Here is a 22985-nt window from a genome sequence, read left to right on the forward strand (position 1 = left end):
GTTCCCATGGGAGGCGATCTCTTCCAGCCAGTATCTCCTCCCAAGTGTAACAGCCCTTGCCATCCAAAACGTCCTCCCATGTCCATTCCTCTTTACGCTGCTGCTGCTGCCTGTTGACACGCTGCTTGGTCCGTTGGTGGTGGGTGATTCTGTAACGGTTTTCTTTATGAGAAGGAGAGTCGGACCAAAATGCAGCGTGTAGATTGCGATCCATGTTTTAAAGAACAAACGTAAAACACGAATCAATACAAACACTACAAAATAAAGAACGTGATGAACGTAACGAAAACCTAAACAGCCTATCTGGTGAAAACACATAGACAGGAACAATCACCCACCAACACACAGTGAAACCCAGGCTACCTAAATATGGTTCCCAATCAGAGACAATGACGAACACCTGCCTCTGACTGAGAACCATATCAGGCTGAACATAGAAATAGACAAACAAGACATGAAACATAGAATGCCCACTCAGATCACACCCTGACCAATCAAAACATAGAAAATACAAAGTAAACTATGGTCAGGGCGTGACAAAGCCATGGATTACAGAAAGCATCCGCACTGAGCTAAAGGCTAGCACTGCAGCTTTCAAGGAGCAGGAGACTAATCCGGACGCTTATAAGAAATCCCTCTATGACCCCCGACAAGCCATCAAACAGGCAAAGCCTCAATACAGGACTAAGATTGAATTCTACTACACCAACTCTAATGCTTGTCGGATGTGGCAGGGCTTGCAAACTATCATTGATTACAAAGGGAAACTCAGCCGTGAGCTTCCCAGTGATGCGAGCCTCCCAGATGAGCTAAATGCCTTCTATGCTCACTTCGAGGTAAGCAACACTTAACCATGCATGAGAGCACCAACTGTTCCGGACAACTGTGTGATCATATTCTCCTGAGCCATGACTAAAACCTTTAAACAGGTTTACATTCTCAAGGCCGCAAGTCCAGACAGATTACCAGGACACGTACTCAGAGAATGCGCTAACCAGCTGACAAGTGTCTTCACTGACATTTTCAATCTCTCCCTGACCGTCTGCAATACCTACGTTTTTCAAGCAGACCACCATTGTCCCTGTGCCCAGGAATGCCAAGGTAACATGTCTAAATGTCTATCGCCCCGTAAAACTCTGTAGTGTTGAAATGCTTTGAAAGTCATGGCTCACATCAACACCATCATCCCAGTCAACCTGGACCCCCTGCACCCCTGGACCCACAAGACAGCTGATCGTCGACTACACGAAACTGAGGGCCGAGCACGCTCCCATTCATATCAACGGGGCTGTTGTGGAGCGGGTCAAGAGCTTCAAGTTCTTCAGTGTCCACATCACTAAGGATCTATCATGGTCCATACACACCAACACAGTTGTGAAGAGTGCACGACATTGCCTCTTCCTCCTCAGGAGGCAGAAAGATTTGGCATGGGAACTCAGATCCTCAAAAAGTTATACAGCTGCACCATTGAGATCATCCTGACTGGTTGCATCACCGCTTGGTATGGCAACTGCTTGGCATCTGACGCAAAGCGCTACAGAGGGTAGAGTGCATACAGCCCAGTACATCACTGGGGCCGAGCTCCCTGCCATCCAGGACCTCTATACCAAGCGGTTTCAGAGGAAGGGCCCCAAATAATTCTAAGACTCTAGCCACCCAAGTCATAGACTGTTCTCTCTGCTACCACACGGCTAGCTGTACCAATGCACCACGTCTGGAACCAACAGGACCCTGAACAGTTTGTACCCTCAAGCCGTAAGACTGCTAAATAGTTAGTTAAATAGTTAACCCAATAGCTACCCTTTTTGCACAAACTTTTTTTGACTCATCACATACGCTGCTACTGTTCATTATCTATCCTGTTGCCTAGTCACTTTATTCTTAGTTACATGTGTATATGTACCTCAATTACCTCGTAACCCTGCACATCGACTCTGTACTGGTATGTATATAGCCATGTTATTCGTTACTCATTCTTTATTTATTATTACTTTGAATACTTTTCGATTATTTCTCTATTTTCTTTCTCTCTGCATTGTTGCTAAAGGCCCGTAAGTAAGCGTTTCACTGTTAGTCTACACCTGTTGTTTACAAAGCATGTGACGAATAAAATGTGATTTGAGTGGGTTAAAGCATGACCGTGGATGGAGCCTGTGAATTTGCTTGCACCCATCCAGCTTTTTACACATCAGTGCATGAATGCAAGGAGATGAAGAGGGAGCCACTATTAATATATACCCTGTGTAAGCGTTTGACTGCATGAGCCCATCCTCCCCCTCCTTTACCTGTTCAGGTTGTTTGGTCACCTCATCCCTCCCTCCCTCTCTCGCTCTCTTTCCTTCCCTCTATCTCTCCCTCCATCTCCTGTTCAGGTGGCTGGTCACCTCATCCCTCCCTCCCTCTCTAGTTCTCTTTCCCACCCTCTATCTCTCCCTCCATCCCCTGTTCAGGTGGCTGGTCACCTCATCCCTCCCTCTCTTCATCCCTCCACCGCTCCCTCCCTCCATCCCCTGTTCCTGACACCTCCAGAAGACCATATGGGCACTGCTGAGATACGGCCTGTTCCTCCCACTGTACTTGGCCTGCCCTGTACACTCACCTAGAGAGGCAAGTGTGTGTGTGTGTCACTGTGTGTGTCTGTGTGAATGTTTGTGCCACGGTCTGTGTGTGTGTGTGAGAGAGAGTGTGGCGCCACGTTTCTCCCACAGTACTTAGCCTGTAGACTCACCTCGCCACCGCGCACCACAGCAACACACCCTGCAGGAGAAAAATAGTGTGTGTGTGTGTGTGAGAGAGATTGTGTGTGTGTGAGAGAGTGTGTATGTGTGTGTGGTGTGTGGTGGTGATGGGGAGGGGGACATGGATGGGAGGACAGGACACAACATGACTGTGACTGTATGCTCTCTGAGACACCGCTACAGCAATGTCCTTGGCTGGTTTATGTTAGTGACAAGAATTGTGTGTGTGTGTGTGTGGCTAGATTTGAGAGGGAATGAATATCTTCAGGCTTGTAGATTGATGTTTACGAGGTTGTTTGGAGGAATATGTGGGTGCATTTGTTTGAATAAAATCAATTTTTCTTAACTTTGTCTAGTCATAACTGTATTCCTGTGAGTGACTTATCATTCAACTCCAGCATTCTTTTACCTGACACCTACTTCATTTTACTGACAGTTGAACCATTTGAATGTTCTTATCACAGGTTCGGATCTGCTTTCAATCATTCCAAACTTTATTGACATTTGTTTTCCTGGGACGAGCATGTTTCATGAAGGATAAGTGATACACGGAAATCTCCTTCTCTCTTTTGAGATGCAGACCTGTACACAGACACACACACACACACACACACACACACACACACACACACACACACACACACACACACACACACACACACACACACACACACACACACACTGTTGAACTGTGTAATGTGAGCTTGGCCAGGCTCCTGCGTGGTTCTGGTCCTGGCTGCATCCCCCTTTTGAGCAGAAAGAAAACAATCACTTTGACGTGAACAGAACAGAACTAGGCTACACCAGAGACCCAGTTGGCTTTAGACCAGACCTGGGTTCAAATGCCATTTGAAATCTAGCAGATAATTTTGAGCATTTTTCCTCTTGCTTGCCTGGAATGCCAGGTGGGTGGGGTTCACAGGCTTGATACTATTCTATCGGTCCATTAAGCCAGGCAAGCTCAATCGAGCACAGATAAAGTATTTGAAATGATTTCAAATAGTATTTGAACCCAGGTCTACTTAAGAGCGGTATATTTGGCAGAACGTAATGCTAGGAATAATGAGCCATGAAAAAAACAAGGAAATAACTTGCACTAAAAGCTAAATTATACTTTGAATGAGAGAGAGGAAGGGGAAGAAAACGAGGAAGGGATGGAGGGATTCTGGAAGAGTTTGAATTCATGTTTGATCAGTGTTTCCTAACTCTGGTCCTTCAGTACTCCCAACAGTACATATTTTTGATGTGGCCTCGGACAAGCACACCTGATTCTACCTGTCAACTAATCATCAAGCCCTGACGTGCATTCAGTTCGCTCGAACGACACATTTCCCCAAAACATTCTTGTACTTTCTTGAACAGACTTTGAGGTACGTTTGCTCCTGTTTGGTGGGTTTGGCGAGGTGTGGCTTGAAGCAATGAGTGGTGTATTTAAAGGGCAGTGGCCATGCTGAAAGCATTCCCCAACCCACAACTCAACCCCTCCCCGTTTTTCAACTGGTCGTTCAGTACAGCGCCGTTTCCGTTCAATCAGTGAAGTGGGTTGGGCGGGCCGCGAAACAATGAGGGGATTCTATTAAGCTGGCCCGGGTAGGCGTAGTTTGCAAAGGGTGAAAAGTGATTGCATTCGTTTTGGAAGCGTGCTGCCTCCCGTGCATGAGCCGGCAACCCCATTCTGTCCGGCAGTGAAGTCTGCTCAAAACCAAAGTGAAGTAGGTTAGCGTGTGGAGTAATAAGTAGGATTCTGTGTGCAAAAGTGATTGCTTTGGGGGGGAAAAAAACGCTTTATCTGCCTACCCAATGGAAACCAGTTTGGAAATTCAAACATCCATTTTATATTTCTGAACTATGGATCATGCTGCCTTGTTGACAACATAACCGGAGCGGCGCAGATTGTTGTTCGTTTTCGGCAGAGTGCTCCTCCCTCACTGGCTTCAGCTGGTCACGTGACGGGCCACAGGCTGGTTCAACCCGGGCCATCTTAATAGAATGCTGCCAATGGACACAATCATGGAAGGAGGGAGAGAGAGAGAGGGAGTGGAGGAAAGAAAGGAGGGAAGGAAGGAGGGGAGAAGTTGGCGACAGATGTTTCCAATCAATTGCTTCCATCATGTGATGGACGGACGAACGGACTGTGTGTGTGTAACTCAAATCAGCAGCCACGAAAAACATCCCCCCGATAAGATTAGTGTACATGACATGGTGCTGTATGAGTTAGCCTACCTTCTCTTTCCAATAACTATCTCTTTCCCTCTCCACCTCTATCAACCTCTCTCACTCTCTACCTACCTCTCTCTCTCTCTCTCCGCCTCTTTACCTCTCTCTCTCCCTCTTTCTCCCTCCTTTTTTCTGAGTCATCTCTATCTCCCTCCCCACCCCCGTTCCTCCCTCTCTCTCTCTCTCTCCCCACCCCTTTCCTCGCGCTCTCTCTCTCTCCCCCCCTTTCCTCTCTCTCTCTCTCTCTCCCCACCCCTTTCCTCGCGCTCTCTCTCTCTCCCCCCTTTCCTCTCTCTCTCTCTCTCTCTCTCTCCCCCCCTTTCCTTGCTCTCTCTCTCCCTCTCTCCCTCTATCCCTCAATCCCTTCTAACCAAGACACAGACAGACTGCACTCGTGGGCCAAGTCCATGGTTGGGTGGGGTGGCTATGGCTGTGGGAGGCTGGGACTGGGGGGGTGTTGAGGGGGACCAGATGTGCTCCTTTAGTATAGGAGGGTGTGTTCACAGTTGACATGGAGAGGAAAAGGGAGTAGAGAATTGAGAGTTGGCGTTGAGAGAAAGCGTGTGGGTCAGAGCGAGAGAGGGGAGAGAAAGAGAGGGGAGGAGGGGGGTGACATAGAGAGAAAGGTTCTCTCCGTGGACAGTTGCTGCAGTGTGTGCCCTAAACATGGGTGTATTATTTCCAACTTCTCTCTGTGCTTGTCCAACTACAGTTGTGAAAACTCCCCTCTGCCCCATCCTGCTTATTATTCTGTCACACACAGAGAGAAAGAGAGAGAGAGAGAGAGTCAGAGAGAGAGAGTCAGAGAGAGAGAGAGAGTCCGAGAGAGCGAGAGAGTCAGAGACTCAGAGAGAGTCAAAGAGAGAGAGAGTCAGAGAGTCAGAGAGAGAAATAGTCAGAGGGAGAGAGGGGGAGCGAAAAGGAGAGTTGGAGAGAGAGAGTCAGAGAGAGGGGGAACGAAAAGCAGAGAGAGTTGGAGAGAGAGAGTCACAGAGAGGGGGAGCGAAAAGGAGAGAGTTGGAGAGAGATTGAGAGAGACTGGGGTTATATTGGTCTTTGGGATAATTTACAAGGGTCATTGGGTCAGTATTTTCCCTGAATAGGGACAAGTGTGTGTTCATGCATGTGTGTGGACAGAAATGTGATAAGAATGACAAGATGGTGAAACAGCATCCTCAGAACAACAAAAAAGTGGTCCAATGCAGGTCACGTGGTTCACATGCTGCAAGATAGATCTCTTTATAATTGGCCCAAGTTAAAATGGAATAAAACATGTTTCTAGAATCACAGGAGGCTGGTGAGGGGAGGATGGCTCATAATAGTGAATAGAATGGTATCAAACACATGGTAACCATGATGTGTTTGATACTATTCCATGCACTTTGTTCCAGCCATTACTATGAGCCCATCCTCCCAAATTAAGGTGCCACCAGCCACCTGTGCCAGTCAAATAGGCTAACCTACAAGTTCCAGAGTATCTGTGCAAAGTGCAAGTTGGGGTGAAGTCTTGACGGATGTCTGCAGAACAAAACAAAACAGAGGGGTTGAGGTTTGATTCCTCCTCCTCCCCGCAGCAGGTTTCGCTTTGGGAAGACCAGAGACAAGCCTATTGCCAGCCAGCCTACTGTTGCGCCGATGCGGAGAGCACCGCGCGGTGGACAGTCAATCGCAATGCAAAATATGAACGCACTGTAGGCTTCTACGGTTCTTCTTCAACAACAACAACATAGTTTTCCGCACGGATAGCACGCTTCCTTACTGCTATAGGAGGATTTTTTTTCGGTTGGGTTTGCGCGTTTGGAGTGAAAATGCCCTTCTGCAAGCGCACAATAGTTCCCAAAGATGTCTGTAAAAACGACGCGAAGAGGCAAACTGCGATTTTCGGGGACTTGGTGGACGTTTGCGGGTTCACTCTATGTTCGGTGCTCCGACAGCTCTCGGATTTATCCCGGAACTCCGTCAGCATCTTGGAAGAGCTCGAGGGCGAGCTCGTGTCTATCTGTCACCGGTCGGGCACGCTCGAGGGCAAAGTGATCCGTTTACAGCGACACATCGCTGCGCTCGCCAGTAAGCCACCGCCAAAGAGTAAGAAAAAGCACACTGTATAATTTTCTATCACTTGTGTGGTGTGGTCCGTGTGAGACTTGCAACTCACTGAGGTCAACTTGAAGTTGAATGTGTGGGAGAGGTATTCAAAATCGACAGTTCGAGGTAACTTGGGGTGGGAGAATAGAGGAATGTCAATTGATTGTGAAAAGGTGGATCACGTCAATGCGTGCGTTCCTTATGGCTGCTTATGACCTACCATTCTGCAGATTTCAATGGCTGTTTGCAAAGTAGGCCTTAGGACTAGTGTGTTGTGAACAACATTAGCGTGAGCAACAATGTGGAATTGGCGGTTCGCCTTTAAAATAAAAGTTCCCCATTGAAACGGATGCAAACGGATAAAAATTGTGGAATCATGTCACAATTGAGAAGGTAGAGAAGGTTGGAGTGTTATTATATAAATGAAACAAAGGACAATCAGCACATTTTACACAAAAAGTAAAAATCTGTGTAAATCGCAGTGTGGCTGTATAGACTTAAGAAATGCAACAGGGGTATGTTTGTTGCATTGTACAGCCTTACCTATGGATATTTGGGTCCATGAAATAGGGTATCTGCTTACTCCGTGACATCCACAGATTACAATTCTAAAGAGTTTACACAAATATTAGCCTCATAGTTCTTATTACGGGACTCTGAAACCACTGTGAAATGAGCAACATTGAGCTCACCAGTCAACCTATGTGTATTGAACATTCATATTGCAATATCCATGAATGGATTTATCAGCCTACTCAGTGACAACCACAGAACACCGCTATGTAGAGTGTACACAAGTGTTAGCGTCATAGTCCTTATTGAAGGAATTGAAATGAATATACCGCTTGTTGTGTTGAATATCAGTGTGAAAGACAAAACACCTTAAAAACATTTATTTGCTTACCCTGTTTGCTTCAAATGAAATGAAATGAAATGCCTTTTCGTACTAGACTTCAGTTGAAAAGTCAACTCTTTCAAAGACTAATGTAAACAATGATTGACTGGCATAACGATCATCCCAAGGCCTGCGTGTACTTGTGCCAAAATATGCATCAGGTCAATCGCTTGGCCTGATGAATAATAAGTATAAATACAGTAAAGTACACACACTAAACGGTAAAAAAAAAAATATATGTTTGAAGCAAAATAGTGTTTTTTTTAGACAGAACTGCAAACTTCAAGGAGTAGACCAGGCCATTCAAGGAGTTGGTCTGATGGTGCCCGCTGATGTCATCGTACTCCCCCTTGCCTCCCCCCTTGTCCCACTGAATTGTGTGGCGATTTCCCACAGTTAAAGAGCTTCGATGCTAATGTTTGTGTAAGCTCTTTAGAATTGTAATCTGTGTGTGTCACTGAGTAGGCTAATACTCCATTTCATGGACCCAAGAGCCATAGGTAAGGATGTACATTGAAATAGAAGTATGCCATCAATGCAATTCTGAAGTCTATCATATTTTGTCATCAAATTAACAAATTATCTTTTTTGAATTTATATAACATTCCAAACTTTTTAACATTATCTAGTCCAATTGTGGCCTGATTCCACTATTTTCATCCGTTTGCATCAGTTTCAATAGGGGACTTTTATTATGAAGTCGAATTGCCGATTCCACTGTTCTTGATCACAGTGATGTTGTTCCCTCCTTCCTTGACAGTACTTGTATTCCATTCATTTTACAAAACAGCATTGACTTTGTTTGTAAAGATATGAATAGAAAAGGTATGGATGTAAAGGTGTGGATAGAGTATCCCAGTATCCCACAATGTTATGTCCCAGTGAAAACTGGCTACTTTGTCGCCAACTCACTGGAGCGCGACACACGCTACATGCCTAGTTACGAACATCGACAGAGTGCATGATTACAGATTTAGATTTCACACCGGATAAGGATGTCTTCGAAAACGTGACAAGGACAGAGTCACTGATAGACGGTACGCTGATTCAAATAGAGAGAGGCGTACGCGTATGTTTGGAGGCGAGGTGAAGATGACACGAGATAAAGCGTCCCAAACGCCACTCCATGGGCCCAGGTCAAAAGTAGTGCACTATGGGGAATAGGTTGACATTTGGGATGTCACGCTTTGCAGCTGTTCTGCCCGGAAGTTGAGAAACATGTTTTTGTCTCTGCCCTCTTGGTTTGAGGACAACCAAAACAAAGTGAGGTGACAGGCAGCTCCTAGAGACCAGAGAGACAGAACACATTGTCCAGAACATGACAAAATATTTCCTGTGAGAAATATATTGGAAGTTCAACAGCTCTCTCTAGAAACGACCCGTTTGAATGTTATGCGGTTGTAATGACATGACACAACAATGAACATGACACGATAAAGGAAAAAAAATGTTGTTTCCTGTGAGAAAGCCATTGTAAGTTCAGCAGCCCTCAGTTGGAGAGTGGAACCTCAGTAATGATGGAGTCTGAGAGAAACTCAGGCTACAGTTTTTATGTGATGCTTCCGGTTGTAATAACAGTACTACCACAGTTCAGAAGTACCATGGCAAATCAATGGCGGCACACTTATGACTCACTTAGTTGTTATGTCAGTTGTTATGGCAGACAAACGTTGTGCTGATGACCCAAATTTGCAACATTGACTGCGGGTCTGCGACGTACTTTTGTGTATGTAGTGTCTGTGGGCACCCCTTCAAATGAGTGGATTCAGCTATTTCAGCCACACCGTTGCTGATGGGTGTATAAAACCGAGCACACAGCCATGCAATCCCCATAAACAAACATTGGCAGTAGAATGGCCTTAATGAAGAGCTCAGTGACTTTCAACGTGGCACTGTCATAGGAGACCACCTTTCCAACAAGTCAGTTCATCAAATTTCGGCCCTACTAGAGCTGCCCCGGTCAACTGTAAGTGCTGTTATTGTGAAGTGGAAACGTCTAGGAACAACAGCGACTCAGTCGCTAAGTTGTAGGCCACACAAGCTCACAGAACACATGACACGCAAAAATTGTCTGACCTCGGTTGCAAAACTCACTACTGAGTTCCAAACTGCAGCTGGAAGCAACGTCAGCTCAATAACCGTTCGTTGGCAGCTCCAGGAAATGGGTTTCCATGGTCGAGCAGCTGCACACAAGCTTAAGAACATCATGTGCAATGCCAAGCGTCAGCTGCAGTGGTGTAAAGCTTGCTCCATTAGACTCTGGAGCAGTGGAAATGCGTTCTCTGGAGTGATGAATCACGCTTCACTATTTGGCAGTCCGACAGACAAATCGGGGTTTGGCGGATGCCAGGAGAACACTACCTGCCCGAATGCATAGTGCCAACTTTAAAGTTTGGTGGAGGAGGAATAATGGTCTGGTGCTGTTTTTCATGGTTCGGGCCCCTTAGTTCCAGTGAAGGTAAGTCTTAACGCTGCAGCATACAATGACACGATTCTGTGCTTCCAACTTTGTGGCAACAGTTTGGGGAAGGCCCTTTCCTGTTTCAGCATGACACTGTCCCTGTGCACAAAAAGCTAGGTCCATACAGAAATGGTTTGTCGAGATCGGTGCGGAAGACCTTGACTGGCCTGCACAGAGCCCTGACATCAACCCCATCGAGCACCTTTGGGATGAATTGGAACGCAGACTGCGAGCCAGACCTAATCGCCCAACATCAGTTCCCGACCTCACTAATGCTCGTACCTGAATGGAAGCAAGTCCCTGTAGCAATGTTCCAACGTCTAGTGGAACGTCTTCCCAGAAGAGTGGAAGCTGTTAATTAAAGCAGCAAAGGGGGGGGGGGGGGGGGGGCAAGTCCATAATAATGCCCATGATTTTGGAATGAGAGGTTTGACAAGCAGGTGTCCACATATTTTTGGTCATGTAGTGTACATTGAAGAATCTTAAGGGGCATTCCCATTGAAAAGGACCCATGAAGGGCCTCCCGGGTGGCGCAGTGGTTAAGGGCGCCAGCTGTGCCATCAGAGTCCCTGAGTTCACGCCCAGGCTCTGTCGTAGTCCCTGGGTTCGCGCCCAGGCTCTGTCGTAACCGGCCGCGACCGGGAGGTCCGTGGGGCGACGCACAATTGGCCTTGCGTCGTCCGTGTTAGGGAGGGCTTGGTCGGTAGGGATGTCCTTGTCTCATCGCGCACCAGCGACCCCTGTGGCGGGCTGGGCGCAGTGCGCGCTAACCAAGGTTGCCAGGTGCACGGTGTAGCCTCCAACACATTGGTGCGGCTGGCTTCTGGGTTGGATGCGCGCTGTGTTAAGAAGCAGTGCGGCTGGTTGGGTTGTGTATCGGAGGACGCATGATGACTTTCAACCTTCGTCTCTCCCGAGCCCGTACGGGAGTTGTAGCGATGAGACAAGATAGTAGCTACTACAACAATTGGATACCACAAAATTGGGGAGAAAAAGGGGTCAAAAATTAAAATAAAAAATAAAATAGGACCCATGAGCACCAACATGTGAAGTTCATAGGAGCATGTACAACTGGGTGTCAAATGAAAGCTAAGATGCTATCTATGTATTTGGGAAATGAAGGCATAGATACATTTTTCAACCATTTTCCATCTTCAAAACTAGACATATGGATAAACAGATAGAAAAGTGGTCTTAGAAAACATTACCAGAAAAAGTATTAAAAAGTATTAGACATACACTTCTATTTAGTTTAGGAGAAATTGCTTACCTTTCTGTAAGTTTAAGAAATATTGCCTTGTGCCTTGTAATTCAGTTACCAAAATCCCACATATCTTTAAGATATTTCCTAAATTCTCTCCCTCATGAGGTAATGGTAGATCTATCAAATAGTTATAGCTATTTTACTGATATCAATTTTGTTTATGAATTGTTGAGTGATTAAAACTCATAATTCCGTAACAAAATTGGTAACGGAATTACCCAAAAATCAGTAACGGAATAACTGCAACTGAATTGGCTACAATGGGAAATGATAATTGTCACAAACCACATTTACCGTCCGCTGGCATACTGTTACTTTCAGCTCAAACATTTTTCCGTTGTCTTTCTGTCATCTGGTGGTCAAACCAAGTGTTAAAAACAGTCTTATGTCAGAACAACTACCTACCTCTCTTATTCCCTATCTCTCTGTCTGGTTCTCACTCTCTAGTTTAATGTCACCACTCCCAGCTCTTACTGACACCTACCCATGAGCCCCCTCTCTTTCCATTTACTGTAACCAGCCTCCTCACCCACGGAGCACCGACCGACACCGGACGTCCACGCACGTTGAAAAGTAGTTGACATTTGGTCAGTCCACCCTGGACTTAATGTTAACGTCCACAGACGGACCGAATTGGACCAAATCTGAACCTTTGATAGACGTTTGTTTGACAAATTTGGATAGTACAGTAAAGAATAATACATTACAGTAGAGTACAGTATATTGTAATATACAGTACTGAACTATACTCTTCTTTACTGTACTGAATTATACTGTACTATACAGTACTCTACTGTACTCTACTGCACTCTACTCTCTCCTACTCTGCTGTGCTGTGCTGTATTGTATTGTACTGCACTGTACTGTGCTTTGCTGAGCTGTATTGTATTGTATTGAACCTCACTGTGGTTTGCTGAGCTGCGTTGTGATGTCCAAACTTGTGAAACATGAGGAGAAGTACATTCATATCCATAATTATGCATTTCTGTGGAGTGCAGATCAGGGACCAATGATGAAATAACGTTACCGGGTGTAAATCCACTTCACTTATTGCAGTTCAATAACCAAAATATATTTTTTCAAACTCAAGGGTGCCATGTCATAGCTGACACCCTATTCTTTCTGCAGATATCTTCAAATCTTAAGACAGAGCAGATACTTAACAGAGTTTTTGGAAAGCGCGGTCGCATAAAAATCGGAGGAAGATTTTAATGTAATTCCGTGATCAAAGTTTGCATCTGCACAGTTTTTCCACTAAAATTGTTTTTATAAATGTTTTAGTGGAAATTGTTAGAAGTAGTCCTTGTGCATATACTTGTATGGTTTGTTAAACTTTGAAATCACTGGTTTTTGTTTGGCATACATTGTAAAGTCAGCGCGTAATTCTGTTATGGTGGAATTGCCCTTAAAGCTACATGGCATGATGTCACTAGATCTCCATGGAGATAAAACCATGTGTTATAGCCTGTCTATGGTTAGGGTATCTCTTCCTTCATGCTGTTATTGCTCACAACAGTAAAACAGTCCTACACACAATTCACTCAGGTTTTTGGGGGGCTTAGTTTTTTTCTGTAGTGAATGTTTTACCAAATGCGTGTGAGCCCTACTATTGTCAATGTTTTGCATATATGCCTAGAAACTGCTCAGTCCACTGTCTTACACTGAGCATAGAGTGAGAGAGGAAGGAGGGAGAGAGCAGAGAGAGAAGGGGGAGAGGAGGGAGAGAGTAGCAGTTTCCTTTATCAGTTTCCTTTTCCTTATCTTAGTAGTTCCCTGCTCTGTCGCTCTTTGACCTCAGTGTGTTTGTGCTGTGTTTTATCCCTGGAAGCTGTCAGTCAGTCGTCAATTGTGATAGTGTGAACCAAAGAGCTTGTCCTTCCTGTGGAATTCTCAGACCACTCTCTCTCTCTCTTTATCTTCTCTCTCTAGAGCAGAAAGTCAGAGTGAGTTTAAGTCAGGAGACCCAGGCAGACCCTTTAGTGGAGCTAAGAACTAACCCACCCTGATCTCCCTATCCTCCCTCTATCCTCTTCTTCTCTCCCTCTCCCCTCCCTGTTTTCTTTCAGGGAGAAGACCCACCTTTGTGTTCTGCCCCCTCTCCGCTGTCCTCTCCTCCTCCTCCTCTGTCTTTCCCAGAAATTCCCAACCAGGCAGGACCTGGAACCTCAGAGAGTAATCCTCTGCCTCTCTGTGATTATTTGGATGGTCAGATAGAATGGTGATCAGATCAACCTACCTGTGTCTCTGTTCTGTGTGGTCCCAATGAGTCAGTGTTGGAAACAGCAGCAGCAGCTCGCTAACTACCGTGAAGACCTGGCCAAACATAGCCATGTTGCTTTTGGAGGCTTCGGAATGTTTTTTTTTCTTCTCTCTTGATGATTTAATGGGAGCCTTTTTGGGTTGCTGTCTCATTGTGGGGAAGAGTGAGATAGGGGATACAGGGTGAGATGGGGAATAGAAAGAAAGCGAGGGAGGGAGAATTTGAGTGTTTGAGGTTCGAGAGGGGAGAAAGGAGAGGAAGAAAGATGGAGAGAGGGAGTGTTGGGATAGAGAGAGAGGGAAAAGGAAAAGGATAAAGAGAGCGGGAGTGAGTGTAGGAGGGGAATCATGAGGGGGAGATAAATTCAGGTGAAAAACGCAGAAGAAAAACTATGGACAACTTCCTGTCTTGGCTGCAAGCCTTTTCTCTCTAGCTACGTAACTTCAACTTTCCTCTTTCTTTTAAATCATGTTATTTTCCCCCCTCTGTTGCACTTTGAGGCTCGGCCCGTTGCCCTGGCGACAGTCCAGCTGTGGACAACGCCAAAACAAAGCCAGAGCAAGTGTTCTGTGGAGCAAACTTCTGCCAGAGTTCCCGCGTGGGTGTCTCTCTGTCTCTCTGTTTCTGTTCTACAGTACACTGTTCTGTGTTCTGTTTTCACCAGATACTGTTGTGCGAGACACACACACACACACACACACACACACACACACACACACACACACACACACACACACACACACACACACACACACACACACACACACTGAGCTTGCTTGTTGCAATAATCTCACTCACAAAGATCAGGTAGAAAAGGAGCCGAAAGGAGAGAAGGAAAGCAATTTGTCAGCCTGTGTGAAAAGCAGCTGTGCAATAAGTTGGAAGTGTTGCTGACTGTCATCCTAATGCTTCCCTAGAGCCAGTCTGTGCTGGGTGTGCGTGTTCGTGCGCGCGTGCATCCCATCCCATTCCCATGGAAAGATATTCATGTCTGAGAATACAACAGAAAGAGAAGCAGGACGCAACCAAGGCTGCATCCTAAATATGGCACCCTATTTCCTACTATCTACCCTGGTAAAAAAAATAGTGCACTGTGTAAGGAGTAGCGTGCCATTTGGGTCGAAAAAACTACTTAGGATCGAATGGAATTAGAGCTCATTGTGAGGTCAGCAGTTCCCTGGAGTAGGAGGGAGGAGACAATTTACAAATTCCTTGGGAGGAGAGGGGAAGGGGTGAGGAGGGAGAGAGAGAGGGGGGAGATCAGAGGGAAGGGGAGGAGAGGAGAGGATTCCAAAGAAATTAAATTTACATTTCAATGGTGATTCATCATCAGATTGTAGCTAAGGGTGTGTCTGAAATGGATTCATATTCCTTATGAATTGCATTCAACTGAAATAGTTGTAAATGAGAACTTAACATACCTGGCACACCTGGTCAAATATAGAAATTGAATGAACGAATGGTTGAGAGAAAGAGAGGAAGAATGAGAGAAAGCCTGTTCTGTTATGTTCCCGTGTGTGTAATGGTGTACTGTAGGCTGGGCTACATGTGCTGAACAGCACTGGAGTTTCCGGACAGTTGAGCTGTTGGCCCCAAACTCATCTCTCTGGGCAGATCTTCTCAGGCAGGAAACCAGCAGCCATGTAGCTCTTGAGGACTGCAGTTATCCTCTATGCACCTATCCTCTGTTATTCTCTGTTATTCTCTTTTAGCTGTCCCCCAGTCCACCAGTTCACTGTAGCGCTGCTTACTTCTCCTCCACTTCTCCACTCGTTTCTGCTTACACTGCACAGGGCATCTGTACACTCTGTTTATTCTACCATCAGAGCTCAGATTCCTATCGAATGCAGAGAGAAAGGGAGAGAGAGAGACACTCACAGATAAGATAGAAGTCAGAAAGAGAGAGGGGGGAGTGGAGAGGGAGAGAGAGAGAACGAGGGAGAGAGGAGGGGACTCACTTCCGTTTGGTCTTGCAGGGTTGGTTTCCAGAGATAGACAGACTGTAATCATTAAAGGGATACTTCGGGATTTTGGCAACGAGGCCCTTTAACCACTTTCCCAGAGTCAGATGAACTCCTGGATATAATTGTTGTGTCTCTGTGTCCAGTCTGAAGGAAGTTAGAGGTGGTTTTGCGAGCCAATGCTAAGTGGCGCATGCTAGCAGATACCCATAGACTTCCAGTCATTGTGCTAACGCTAGTTAGCAATTGCGCTTCAACTTCCTTCAAACTGCATGCAGAGGCATTGCCAAAATCCCAAAGTATCCCTTTAGCATGTAACTGTCCCAACATTCCATCCTACAGTAAACAAGCATGTGACAAATGCAAATCATTCTCTCTCTTTCTCTCCAAAGGTACACGTTTATTATTAATATCATGAATTTGGCATGCTATTTATAGTGCTAATGCTAGCTACTTCTAAACTTCCAAAGATCCAATCGACGATGGACAAATGATGGTATACATAGCTTCACGTTGAAATGACGGTGTCCTTTGGGCAACATAAACCCAACCTCACTCTGAAGTTACTTTCACATGCAGCCTGTGTAAGAGAAGTGTGTTGCGTTCAACTCGTCGACGTCATTCAGGTAGTCTACGCAAAAGGAGTACGGAAGCTGATCAACGTCTAAAGGTGTTGACGCGACAGCTCCGCTGAATCGAACACATCTGGATGGTAGACTTGTTCTCACTTTTTCCTCTCTTCTCGTCTTTTAGATCTGCGACTCCTCACATTATCAACAGATTGTCGATAAAATGTTCAAAAACCTCTAAAGCAAAGCCCAGACCTTGCCAGCTGTGCGTGTGTGTGTGTGTGCATGTGTGTGTGTGTGTGTGTATGTGTGAGAGAGAGAGAGAGAGAGAGGTCTGAGAATGATGCATTTGCCTCATGCTTGTTCACTGTAAGATGGAATGTTTGGACAGACACATGCTAAAGGGACACTTTGGGATTTTGGCAATGCCTCTGCGTGCAGTTTGAAGGAAGTTGAAGCGCAATCGCTAACTAGCGTTAGCACAACGACTGGAAGTCTATGGGTATCTGCTGTGATGTAGTTTGGGGGCAGGCTAAATCCGACTTACTGACACTGAACTCCCATTGCTCGCCCTCGTTGCCTCTCCTCCTGCCTCCTCACTCCGGTTTCCATGGAGATGGATACAATGGTTATAGAGATGGATTATGGTGTATTGTGGGAGCGCCCATAGGAAGTTAGTACTCCTGACCTCCCAAAGGGACTGACTACATCCCCCATGCTCCTCGGCTGCTCTTCCTCTCCTTGCTCCTCATCCTAGTTGTCCTCCTTTCACTCTTTGTCTATCCCCTCCTCCACTTGCTCTTCCCACTCCTCCTGTTCTCCTCCTGTTCTCCTCCGATCCTCCCATCCCCATCTTCTCTCCTCTCCCCTACTTTTTCTTCTCCCTTTCCTCCTTCCTTTCTCCCCTGTCTATGGTAATAGTGGTGTATTTTATGGGAATATGGTTTCATTTTAGACTCTTTTGAAGGACAGAGCTGTATCTATGGTATTTCTCTCTAACACCCTCTTGTTTGTGGTGAGGCGTTTCTATCGATATTTGGCGGCGAATGGACCATTCTAATTGGACAATGGCCTGATGTCAAGATCCACAAACTGGCCTGGGCTCTGAGGTGCCGTAATGGTGTACCGATCACTTCCAGATGGAGGAAGAGAGAAAGGGAACAGATACAATTCATTACGAGAAACATAGGAAGTGGCTCAAAATCCAAATTGTTGTCTAGGTTTCTACTTGTTTTTTGAATTGTTCTAATTTAAAAAAAAATTCTGCTTTAAATACAGAGAGATAAAATGAAATGACTCACAGAAATGAAAGTAAAAAGGAGACAAGGAAAGGGCGGTAGGAAAGGATGCTATTTTAGTGTATTGGGACGTAGCCCATGCCTCAGAGTAAGCTGCTGGGCACTGTGGGAAAAACTAAAGTATGTGTTGGCAGCAGGGGCAGGTTGTTGTGGTGAGGGGAGTGTGTGGGTGGGTGTGTGTGTCGGCAGGGGGCTATGCGCTAGGACACAATAACAGAACAAACAGTTCTGCCACCCGCTGCATGCATGCTGGCGCTTTGATGAGCTCTGTGTGTGTGTGTTCGGTGCCCTGCCCCTCCCCTGCCCTCCCCTGCCAAGTTTAAGTTTGGCAGGTGCGTGACTCTGAAGTGTGCAGGCGTGGTGTTAGTAAACATAGGGTATGTGTGTATCAGAGTATGTGTCTATATGCCTGTGTGTGTATGTGTGTGTGTGTATCTGTGTAAGTGTGTGTGTGTGTGTGTGTTTGTTAACAGCTCAATGTACAACACGGGTCACATGGAATGTCTGTGCTTGCTATTCCTACTTTTGGTGGTGAATTAAGGATGCCTACTCCCACCTCTCATTAGTAGCCTAGCTATACGGTACAAAGGCAGATGCTCTATAAAACTTTGTAGGTGTGCCTTTTCTCCCTTATCGTTTGGCATGTGATCATTTGTGGCAACCTATAAAAGACTAACATGGCAGGCTTTTCTGAAAAATCAGTTTTTATAGAGAAAGAAAATCTGGGCCCTAGGTACATGTTATGACGTTTTTATGAAGGTAGTTAGACCGTTGATACTATTTTTTGTTATCTTCCGCATACAAATACAATCACTAGATTATGGAATTATTGACTTGAATAGGGATGGCCTCTCTAGTGATTGTATTTCTGTGTTTTTCCACCTTCAACACTAGGAGAAGTAGAACAGGGACATACAGACAGCAGAGTTGGCAGACATCTGTCACTTTCTTATTGTGTGTGTGTGTGTGTGTGTGGAGCAAAGTTTTCTTCACTTTTCTGTTAGGTAATTATATTGTTTCTAAATCATTCTATATTTCAATATGTATATTATTGACAATGTTGCACCTGCTGCTTCCAGTGTGAACTGTAATTATAATGTAAAGCTTGACAGGTGTGGGTTTGGTGTTTCTGTTCGTAATTGTACAGTAAGTAATTTGTGAGTGTAAAGACTATATTGTGTGTGTGGCTCCCTGTTTCTGTGTTGGTAGGTACATAGCCCCAGCTGTGAATTATGTGTCACTGTGTGACTGTGTGTATGATGTGAGCCCTGGCTAGACTAGAGCGGTGTGCGTGTGTGTGTCAAGAGGGCTGAGGCAGCAGAATCCACTGCAGTCTGGAGGGATGTGATGATGATGATGAGAGGGAGGGGGTAAACACACACACACACACACACACATATACACACACACACACATTTAGAGACAGGCGCATGAGTGAATAAACACACATTTTAATGAGGTGGAAGTGGCACTCGTATAAATACACACACACACACACACAGACACACACACACACACACCTCGTGGGTGTATGAATCGTCGCTGGAGCTGTCACTGTCACCTGATCCTAGGACGGAGAGGAAGAGAGGGGGAGAAAGGAGGTGTGCAAACAAGAGGAGAGAAGGAGATAAGAACAGGAGAAGAAAGGGAGAAAAAGAGAAGGAAAGATACAGATGAGGAAGAGAGGAATAGTGCAGATCGGAGGAGAAAGCTAAATAAAGACGGGAGAAAAGAGGAGTGTGGACGTAGCAGGTTGACATTTATTGTCTTGTCCTTGAGGCAGAACTGAACAATTTCTGCTAGACAGTCTAGCTGCAAAGTCAAAATTGTAAAAATGTAAAAATTCAAGGTTAGGGTTATGGTTAGAATTAGGTTTAAAATCTGATTTTATGACTTTGTGGCTGTGCCAGATAGTGGCCACTGCAGAGCTGCCTCCAGAACATGATTAATGAGGAAAAAACGCAAACTTGTATGGACGAATAGAGATATTGATAGACACCGAGGAGAGAGGAACTGTGAACAGAGAGACTGATTGATAAAGCGAGGTCATAGCAGGAGTGTGGTTGGAGAAAGAGATTGATAGACAGAGCGAGGGAGGGGAGGAGTGATGCGGTGGAAGAGAAGGAGGTCTCCAGGACAGGGGAGGCCGGAGGAGGAGAAAGGCTCTGACACAACATTCACCATGCCCTTCTTTAGTAGAGGTAAGAACATGATTGTGTGTGTGTGTGTGTTTGAGCATGCTTATGAGTTTTCTATTCCCTTGTATATCTATCTATGTGTGTGTGTGTGTGTGTATACAGTGGGGTCCATAATTATTGGCACCTTTTGATAAAGATGAGCAAAAAAGACTACAAAATAAATTATTCAAATATTGAGCTATGTTGTATGCAAAAAAAGGGGGACATTATTTGACATGAATACAATTGCTCAAAGAGAGAGATTTTGTTGAACAAGTAAAATTATTGGCACCCCTCTTTTCAGTACTCCAGCACCCTACCCTTGCAAGCCTTCTTCTAAAATGTTTTATGAGATTGGAGAACACATTGGGCGAGATCTTGGACCATTCCTCCATACAGACCCTTTCCAGATTCTTGATATCCTTCGTATGTGCTTATGGACTTCCCTCTCCAATTCAAGCCACGGGTTTTCAATGATGTTGTGGCCAAATCATAATTTCTTCTTGCTTGGGGTTATTGTCTTGCTAAAAGATCCACTTGCGGCCAAGTGTCAGCCTCCTGGCAGAGGCAGCCAGGTTTTTGGCTAAAATGTCCCGGTACTTGGTAAAGTAAAGGATGCCTTTTACTTTAAAAGACTGCTGAATTTCTTGATTTTGCCAAATGTTTTGCCTTGCTCATTAACCAATGGTATTGGCCATGACTGCAGCCAAACGAGAGTTGTTTTGGGGGGTGTGTTTTGATGTCGGCTTTTCTTGGGTGTGTCTTTGCCTGATTTTGCCTATGTTTATTGGCTTGCTCATTAAGAAATGTTAACGCCCACGACTGAAGCCAAACTAGAGTTGTCTTGGGGTTGTGTTTTGATGTGGGATTTTCTTGGGCGTGTCTTTGCCATTCAATCACAACAAACAAGGGCAGTAGTTAGTAGTGACAGCGAAGTAAGCTAAGCTAGTTTTGATAGGGAGAGAGGTTTTGAAGTTGAGGACTTCTCCCTTCCTGACTTCTCCCCTTTCTCTGTCAAATCACAATTATGACAAGATAACACTCTTGCCTTGCAACAAAAGGACAGCTAGTTTTCATCCTTCTTCAATACAAAAACTAGGAGGCTCATGGTTCTCACCCCCTTTTCATAAACTTTTCACCCCTTCCATAGACCTACACAGTAATTATGACAACTTCCGGAGGACGTCCTCCAACCTATCAGAGCTCTTGCAGCATGAACTGACATGTTGTCCACCCAATCAAAGGATTAGAGAATTAATATATTACTGAAAGCATAAGCTACAGCTAGCTAGCACTGCCTAAATATGTTGAGTAGTTGACTCAAAGAGAGAGAAAGACAATATTTGAACAGATTTGAAGAAATTAATTTATTCAAAAATGAAGGAGAAGCAAGAGAGAGACAGGGAGCTAGCTGTATTTAGTTGTATTTTTTTCACTTTCACTTACTCAAGTCCAGGTAAACTTTTGGTTTTATGAATTTATTGCAACCAGGGCTTGCCGGTGTAAATGCTTGTTACACTGTACTGCATAATTGTAGTGGGTTTACTAACTCGTTAGTTCTAGTAGCTATGTTGACTGACGTTAGCTAATATGGTGACGATGTAGGCTGTGTGTAGCGGTTAGCGGTTATGATATGAAGGTTTGACTTGGAAAGGTTTTTTCACCCGGTCACAGACAGCTAATGTGTTGTGCACTGAAGCCCACAAGCGAAGGGAAAGGTGTGAGGAGGAGAGTGCACAGAAGCAATAAGTAATTAACGAGCAAAGTAATCATGCTGTTTGTATATGCTATGAAAGTGAACTGTGTTTGCGTGTGATCAGGGGTGTATTCATTCCGCCGATTCTGTTGATAAACGTTTCTTAAATGGAACGAAACGGGATAAACATACCTGGATTTGTCCAAAAGAAACTCTTGTTTGCAACTGTTGGACTAATGATTACACCCTAGATCACCTAGATGCAGGAAATATTGTGCAAGGCAGTATTGAATGTGTCACTGTATGTAACCTTTATTAGGCTACGTTGTAAACTTTCATTCATAGGCTAGGCTGTAGCAGCCTCATGATGGGTATAGAGAAAATTCAAGAATCATGGATTAACCTAAACCTATCGATGTAACATTGGGCTGGGTGAATGGAATATGAATGACAGTCATCCAATATGCTGTAATAGAAAAAAAATAATCATCCTCCCTCATCTTAAACACTACTGGCTGCCACTGATCACGACCAACTTCAAATTCACCATGACTCATTTTTCTCTTTTTATCCAAGACAGTTGAGGCCTCACAACAAAGTGTCTCTTCAGATCATTCCCTCTAGCCTCAGGCAAGGAGAAGACTTACAGTACCCAGGCTCAAATGATCATCCAGTACCATAGAGTGGATCCCTGGTAGGGACACACAGACAGAGCCAGTCTGCAGAACAGACTATGTGAAGGAGAAGGATGTAGTTTATTATTAGAAGAGACGGAGGATCTGAGCAGCGTACAGGTAGTGTGTGTGGGTGTGTAGATAGTGTGTGTGTGTGGGTGTGTAGATAGTGTGTGCAGGAAACATGTATCTGTCTCTGATATTTGATCTTAATGTCACTTGGAGCCTTTGAGAGAAGCCTGTTCACTAGTTATGAACTTGTTGAATTGATAAGATATTCAGAAGTCTATTTTTGAAGAAGGGAAGGGGGAGAAAGAATGATGAAGAGAAACAGGAAGCGAGTGTGAGAAATAAATATATAGTAGAGTCTTGCAAGATCTGTCCAGAAGGCATTGCTCTGAAGTTAGTTGCATGACACAGATTTGTTTGATTTCTCTTTGGTCCAGATGACTGTTGAATAATGCTGGTGTACCTGCTGCTCCTGTCCCTGTGTGTGTGTATGGCATGCCAGAGATGACAGGGTGTGTGTGCTCATGCTGGGTACCTGGGCAAAAGGCCTCGATCCCGGGGTCTCATTTAGAAATGTTGCTACGCACAAAATATGCCCCATACCATGCGTGCGCCAGTTTTCATACAAAAAATTGGAATTTATAAAAACTTGACCTGAAAATGTGCTTATCCTCCACGAAC

The 22985-nt window shown here is 45.0% G+C and overlaps 1 protein-coding gene across 2 annotated transcripts in view; it reads left to right on the forward strand.

Moving 5' to 3' along the window:
- The first annotated feature begins 6448 nt into the window (after positions 1-6448).
- The window catches only part of nhsl2 (NHS-like 2), a 152163-nt gene continuing 135626 nt past the window's right edge, over positions 6449-22985 (forward strand). The window contains exon 1 of one of the 2 annotated variants that reach the window (XM_036957749.1): positions 6449-7040. In XM_036957749.1, coding sequence (XP_036813644.1) covers positions 6764-7040 — 277 coding nt within the window. In that variant the 5' untranslated portion in view covers positions 6449-6763. Of the gene's footprint in view, positions 7041-18050; positions 19950-22985 lie in introns of those variants that run through there. The other variant, XM_036957750.1, reaches the window with a different exon arrangement.

This window comes from Oncorhynchus mykiss, chromosome 21, assembly GCF_013265735.2.
Source record: "Oncorhynchus mykiss isolate Arlee chromosome 21, USDA_OmykA_1.1, whole genome shotgun sequence".
Lineage (NCBI taxonomy): Eukaryota > Metazoa > Chordata > Actinopteri > Salmoniformes > Salmonidae > Oncorhynchus > Oncorhynchus mykiss.